Source organism: Salmo trutta, chromosome 23 (assembly GCF_901001165.1).
Source record: "Salmo trutta chromosome 23, fSalTru1.1, whole genome shotgun sequence".
Lineage (NCBI taxonomy): Eukaryota > Metazoa > Chordata > Actinopteri > Salmoniformes > Salmonidae > Salmo > Salmo trutta.
Genome location: NC_042979.1, coordinates 37940830 through 37948391, shown reverse-complemented (window position 1 = coordinate 37948391; position 7562 = coordinate 37940830). Strand labels below are relative to the sequence as shown.

Here is a 7562-nt window from a genome sequence, read left to right as displayed (position 1 = left end):
GGTCCAGATGGATTACCAGGACGTGTACTGCAAGCATGCGCTGACCAACTAGCAAGTGTCTTCACTGACATTTTCAACCTCTCCCTATCCGAGTCTGTAATACCAACTTGTTTTAAGCAGACCACCATAGTGCCTGTGCCCAAGAACACTAAGGTAACCTGCCTAAATGACTACCGACCCGTAGCACTCACGTCTGTAGCCATGAAGTGCTTTGAAAGGCTGGTCATGGCTCACTTCAACACCATCATCCCAGAAACCCTAGACCCACTCCATTTGCATACCGCCGCAACAGATGATGGAGTCTCTATTGTACTCCACACTGCCCTTTCCCACCTGGACAAAAGGAACACCTATGTGAGAATGCTATTAATTGACTCCAACTCAGCGTTCAACACCATAGTGCCCCCAAATCTCATCAATAAGCTAAGGACCCTGGGACTAAACACCAACAGTGGTAGACTTGATCACCGACAACAACGAGACAGCCTATAGGGAGGAGGTCAGAGACCTAGCCGTTTGGTGCCAGGACAACAACCTCTCCCTCAACGTGATCAAGACAAAGGAGATGATTGTGGACTACAGGAAAAAGAGGACCGAGCACACCCCCATTCTCCTCGATGGGGCTGCAGTGGAGCAGGTTGAGAGCTTCAAGTTCCTTGGTGTTCACATCACCAACAAACTAACATGGTCCAAGCACACAATGACAGTTGTGAAGCGGGCACAACAAAACCTATTCCCCCTCAGGAGACTGAAAAGATTTGGCATGGGTCCTCAGATCCTCAAAAGGTTCTACAGCTGCACCATCGAGAGCATCCTGACTGGTTGCATCACTGCCTGGTATGGCAATTGCTCGGCCTCTGACCCCAAGGCACTACAGAGGATAGTGCAACTGGCCCAGTACATCACTGGGGCCAAGCTTCCTGCCATCCAGGACCTCTATACCAGGCGGTGTCAGAGGAAGGCCATAAAAATTGTCAAAGACTCCAGCCACCCTAGTCATAGACCGTTCTCTCTGCTACCACACAGCAGTGGTACCAGAGAGCCAAGTCTAGGTTCAAAAAGCTACTAAATAGCTTGTACCCCTAAGCAATAAGACTCCTGTACATCTAGTCAAATGGCTACCCAGACTATTTGCATTGACCACCCCTCCCCTCTCCACACCACTGCCACTCTCTGATGTCATCTATGCATAGTCACTTTAATTAACTCTACCCACATGTACAAACTACCTCAACTAACCGGTGCCCCCACACATTGACTCTGTATCGGCACCCCCCTGTATATATTGTTATTTTTTACTGCTGCTCTTTAATTACTTGTTACTTTTATCTCTTATTCTTATCCTTATTTTTTGAAACTGCACTGTTGGTTAGGGGTTCGTAAGTAAGCATTTCACTGTAATACCTGTTGTATTCATGTGACTAATAAAATTTGATTTGAAAATGGTGTGCAAAATAAGACAACAGCTAGAATGCAATACCATCAACCAACCACACGATGTCAGTCAAGTACCATAAATGAAAACTTTCAATTGGCATAATTGAAACTAAGACATATTGAAACCTGAACTCAATAACATGAATTCAATGCTGATTAAACACATTTTGGCAAAATTCACAAATAAAACAGAATATATTTTCTTACTCTGTTACATATACACTATTATAACCTGGGTGGTTTGAGCCATAAAACTGGCCTTCTTTAGACTAGTTGAGTATCTGGAGCATCAGCATTTGTGGGTTCGATTACAGGCTCAAAATGTCCAGAAACAACTATTCTTGTTCTGAGAAATGAAGGCTATTCCATGCGAGAAATTGCCGAGAAACTGAAGATCTCGTACAACGCTGTGTACTACTCCCTTCACAGAACAGCGCAAACTGGCTCTAACCAGAATAGAAAGAGGAGTGGGGAGCCCACTCATTTTGAGTCTGTAATCGAACCCAAATATGCTGATGCTCCAGATACTCAACTAGTCTAAAGGCCAGTTTTATTGCTTCTTTAATTAGCACAACCGTTTTCAGCTGTGCTAACATAATTGCAAAAGGGTTTTCTAATGATCAATTAGCCATTTAAAATTATAAACTTGGATTAGCTAACACAACGTGCTATTGGAACAGAGGAGTGATGGTTGCTGATAATGGGCCTCTGTACGCCCATGTAGATATTCAATTAAAAGTCAGCCGTTTCCAGTTACAATAGTCATTTACAACATTAACAATGTCTACACTGTATTTCTGATCAATTTTATGTTATTTTAATGGACACAAATTGTGCTTTTCTTTCAAAAACAAGGACATTTCTAAGTGACCCCAAACTTTTGAACGGTAGTGAATATACACACTGAACAAAGAAGTTTGGAACCACCAAGACTCTTTCTAGAGCTGGCCGCCCGGCCAAACTGAGCAATCGGAGAAGAAAGGCCTTGGTCAGGGAGGTGACCAAGAACCTGATGGAGAATCTTCCAGAAGGAAAACCATCTCTACAACACTCCATCAATCAGGTCTTTATGGTAGAGTGAGTGGCCAGACGGAAGCCACTCCTCAGTAAAAAGCAAGACAACCCGCTTGGAGTTTGCAAAAAAGGCAACTAAAGGACTCTCAGACCATGAGAAACAAGATTCTCTGGTTTGATGAAACCAAGATTGAACTCTTTGGCCTCAATGCCAAGTGTCATGTCTGGAGGAAACCTGGCACCATCCCTACGGTGAAGCGTGGTGGCAGCATCATGCTGTGGGGAGGTTTATCAGCGGCAGGGACTGGGAGACTAGTCAGGATCAAGGGAAAGATGAACGAAGCAAAGTACAGTGAGATCCTTGATGAAAACCTGATCCAGAGCGCTCAGGACCTCAGACTGGGGCGAAGGTTCACCTTCCAACAGGACAACAACCATAAGCACACAGCTAAGACAACGCAGGAGTGGCCCAGCCAGAGACGATAGCACTCTCTCTCACATTTATTATATGTCAATCACTACTGCAAAACATTATAAAAATTGGTAAAAGACGGGTGTCAACAGAAGTTGTGTAGTGTGGTCAGGCACTTTATTTTTCTGCAACATTAATTTGTTGAGTATATAAAAACGTTACCTGATATAATATATAAAAGGCGTGGTCAGATTTTTTAGACCAAATAAAATCCCCCCCCCCCTTTCTTTTACTGTAGTCCTGCTATTGAGATGCACCATGCTAGAACCCTTAACAGTATAACTCTTTTGTCTTCAATCCAGTCATTCAGATATTGTGAAGACAAATTAGTCAGCCAAATTAAGATGATGAAATTAGGTAATTGGCTGGTGTACATCCTTTACCCCCATCCTGCTTGCCCGCTTCTCTTGTCAGTAACCATGTCCATGACTGTCACCACTGAGCCTTCCTACAGTTTCTCCGTCTCCTACAAAGGCATATAAACAAGCCAGCAGTGATGTTCAGACAGCTCATAAAATCACAGGGTTTGTTGTTTTAAGATTCTAATCTCTTACGGAAGGATACACGTCACGTCCTCTCTCTCCTCGTCTCCTTCTCAAAACCCATTGGAGGTCAGAGGGTAGGGACCTCTGTTTTCTCATCCAATTAGTTGTGAGCAGGAGACCTGAGGAGTATACAATCGAGACCTTCCCTAGGTCTCTGGTTTCATACAGGTAATTGCCAAAAATAAATGGAAACACTTGAGTAAATGGGGGATACAAAGCATATTGAAAGCAGGTGCTTCCACACAGGTGTGGTTCCAGAGTTAAATAAGCAATTAACATCGCATCATGTTTAGGGTCATGTATAAAAATGCTGGGCAGGACATTAATTTGGCCATTATTTTGGCTACTATGTCTAAGCCCCAATAGGATGACAATTCCCCCATCCACAGGGCACAAGTGGTCGCTAAATGGTTTGATGACCATGAAAACGATGTAAACCGTATGCCATGGCCGTCTCATGTACCAGATCTCAACCCAATTTAACACTTGAGAGATTCTGGAGCGTTGCGTGAGATAGCGTTTTCCACCACCATCAACAAAAAAAATGAATTATGGAATTTCATATGGCATCTCTCCAATAGGTCCAGACACGTGTAGAATATATGCCAAGGTGCATTGAAACTGTTCTGGCCCAACACCCCAAATAAGACACTTTATGTTGGTGTTTCCTTTATTTTGGCAGTTACCTGAACATACCACCTTAATGGATACGTGTGGCATACAGACACTAACTCAAAAGGTATTAGACATTGGCCCTCTCCCCAGGCTCCAGTTTGGCTAGTCAGAGCATCTAATGATAGTAATGAAGGTAGAGACTGGTCTTCTCTCATAATCAACCCGCTGCCTGTGGCTTGCCATTACAGACAGTCTATTCTCCGGCTCCATCCATACAAGGACAGAGAAACTCAGAGGGGCGTCTTGCTCCTCTTCCAGCAACTGCCGCGTGTCGAAGGCACTGGCAAACTGGTCAGTGCGCTCCTGGTAGGTGAAATCCAGCTGTAGCCTTAGGTCCCTGGTGTCATTCCCTGCTGGCAGCTTGAAGGTGGCTTGGACAAAGACCACATACAAGCCTGCCATGGTCACCTGGATGTGGGTCCTGTTCTTGGTCAGGAACATGCTGCCCATCTCCTTCCCCTCCTCCTCCTCCCACTCCAGCTCACCAAAGATCTGTTTGGTCTGTTTGGTGGGGTGAGAGGCTGTTGGGAACCATACAATAGAGAGGTCAACAAACGGAAGTAAAAAAAACACTAAAACAATCAAACGGTCTGGGTCAAACAACAACATCCAAGGTAAGTAGAAAAAGGTAAGTAAAGAAAATCTGTGTTTATATTTTCCTTTTTCAGTTACTTATAAACTGACACAGTAGGCCTATCAACAATGCAAAGTAATGACTGGGTCACCTTTAAGGAACAAACTGGAATTGGAGGAGGGACTTCTGAGAAATTTCCCCAAGTCTGTGGGACATGGAAGATGGTTTTTGTTTTCATTTTTCACAACAACAAAAGACACAAACATGCTCACTCAAAATATATTGTTCTTCTAATCCCATTGAGGCTTCATCAAGCTTCCAAGGTATGGGTCATTCCCTAAACTTAAATACGGCAAACAGGTGCATTCACAAAATCTCACACAGTCATCAATTGTCACACCCCCACAGTATGATGTAAATATACGCAAGAACGCACACACAAACACTTCCTGCCTTAGTGTGGGGGTGCAGTTTCCTGTAACTCCAGGCTCAGTAATAAATGTCAGAGAGGAATGCTGTAGCATCATTTTGACAAGAAAATATCTGTGCCTTCAAACAAAATGATGGTTGTCTTTTTAAATAGCTGTATATATGTCTAACTTTCATTACCATCCACAGAATGAAGCTTACCATGAATTAGACATCCACTAGCTCCTGACGGTGATTCAACCGGCTAAAATAAAAAACAGGAGAACCAATTTACCATCCTCTCATGTACTGTTACACCTCAAATAATATAACAATTATAACCCAAATAGGAAAACATGTTGATGGAATATATTGCACAGACAATTCTCAATGTTTTCCATTATTTATTTTAAGTGTAAAGTTTGAATCAAACTAATATTTAGATTTTGCTGTGTTTTAGCGAATAGGCTGTATAGAACCCTAATCATTTTAACAGATCTGTGCTCAAATACAGCTTTGTAGTCTGACTCTGGGCTTTGAGATGTTTAAAATCGTTCTTATCTCAAAGCCCAGTCAGGCTTAAGATGTGCAGTAACAAAGCTATTTTCTTTTCAGACTGAGCAAAAACAGTAAATTATCCAGCACTAGAGAAGTAACTACATAGAGTAGATACTGTAAGATTTATAACCCACTGTCATCTAATTGAAATAAAATTAAAATAAATATCTGAAATAAATATCTGTTCCATGTTGGAAGTATATGGTCTGTACAGCATTACTCAGCAGAGCATTTACCTTAGCAGAATAAATCCAGATCAAACACGCTGCATTGACAATCAATGCTGCAAGGACAACCCCGGCAAGTCGAAAGCCTGTGAGACAAGTGTCATGTGCCATCCCCTTGCCAGCCAGGCTCTTGCAGAACTGTTGATGTGACTGGAAATGAACCAGTTGTGATCAGGTCTCTGACTTTAAGCTGCTATAGGATTTCCTATTCTGTGTTGGGGATTCCAGTAAGAGAGAGAACTGACGCATGAGGGGGGCGTATTGCAAGTGTGATCATGTCAAAAGCATGTGGGGGGGGGGGGGGGGGGGGGGGGGCTGACTAGAATTTTTTAAATAATAATGTATTATTTTTTGGTCTTGCTCAATCTGATTGGGTGGGCCTGGCAGGGTCTGTGTCCACCCAGGCCTATGCCCCTGGTTGACTCCAATGCTTCCCACAGCTAAGTTGGCTGGATGTCCTTTGGGTGGTGGACCATTGTTGATACACACAGGAAACTGTTGAGCGTGAAAAACCCAGCAGCGTTGCTGTTCTTCACACAAACCGGTGCGCCCGGCACCTACTATCATACCCCGTTCAAAGACACATAAATATTTTGTCTTGCCCATTCACACTCTGAATGGTACACATACACAATCCAAGTCTCAATTGTCTCAAGGCTTAAAAATCCTTCTTTAACCCGTCTCCTCCCCTTCATCTACACTGATTGAAGTGGATTTAACAAGTAACATCAATAAGGGATCACAGCTTTCACCTGGATTCACCTGGTCAGTCTGTCATGGAAAGAGTGATTTTAATGTTTGTATACTCTGTGTAGACCATGCCTTCAGGGCTGTCAGTGGAAAAATGTTCTGGTGAACAATATTTGTTAAAGTTGCCAATGTGGTTAACCCTCATCCCATCAAGAGAATACGGTCATGACATATCAGTGTCTAAATCTATGTATGACCTGATAGGTGTGGGCGTAAGAAAACACTTGTATGGTACATGTTATGGTTGGAAGATTGTCACAATGAAGTGACTCATATTGATCACAACAACCATGTCAACTTTCCCCTCTGGAGGGAATCTATAAAAAGTAACCCACCAACTAAGCCATTTAAGTAACCCATCGTGGTTTTCCACGTGCTTTTTCCTTAAGTACTCTATAACAGTAGTGACGTCAATAAGCCCGTTCCTGTGATTCTTTTTAAAAAAAACATGAATTTATAACATGCAGGAAGTTACTTAGTGGTAATGAGGCTCTAACCACACGAACAGTAGATGGGTGGGCTTTGCCAGGAAATATGATATTGGGGTTAAATGCATTTACACATACAGTACAGTGCCTTCAGAAAGTATTCCGATCCCTTGACTTTTTCCACATTTTGTTATGTTACAGCTTCATTATAAAATGGATTAAGTAGTTTTTCCCCCTTATCAATCTACACAATACCGCATAATGACAAAGAAAAAACTGGTTTTGAGAAATGTTTGCTAATTTATTAAAAACTGAAATATGACATTTACATAAGTATTCAGACCCTTTACTCAGTACTTTGTTGAAGCACCTTTGGCAGTGATTACAGCATTGAGTCTTCTTGAGTATGAGCTACAAGCTTGGCACACCTGTATTTGGGGAGTTTCCCCCATTCTTATCTGCAGATCCGGTTGG

The 7562-nt window shown here is 42.6% G+C and overlaps 1 protein-coding gene across 1 annotated transcript; it reads right to left on the bottom strand.

Moving 5' to 3' along the window:
* Positions 1-3018: 3018 nt before the first annotated feature.
* Positions 3019-6181, bottom strand: si:dkey-220k22.3 (uncharacterized). The gene is made up of 4 exons (XM_029710212.1): positions 5920-6181; positions 5348-5390; positions 4869-4922; positions 3019-4664 (listed from the first exon to the last, which is right to left on the bottom strand). The coding sequence occupies exons 1-4, from the start codon at positions 6019-6021 to the stop codon at positions 4246-4248; spliced, it is 618 nt and encodes a 205-aa protein (XP_029566072.1). The 5' UTR covers positions 6022-6181; the 3' UTR covers positions 3019-4245.
* Positions 6182-7562: the final 1381 nt, after the last annotated feature.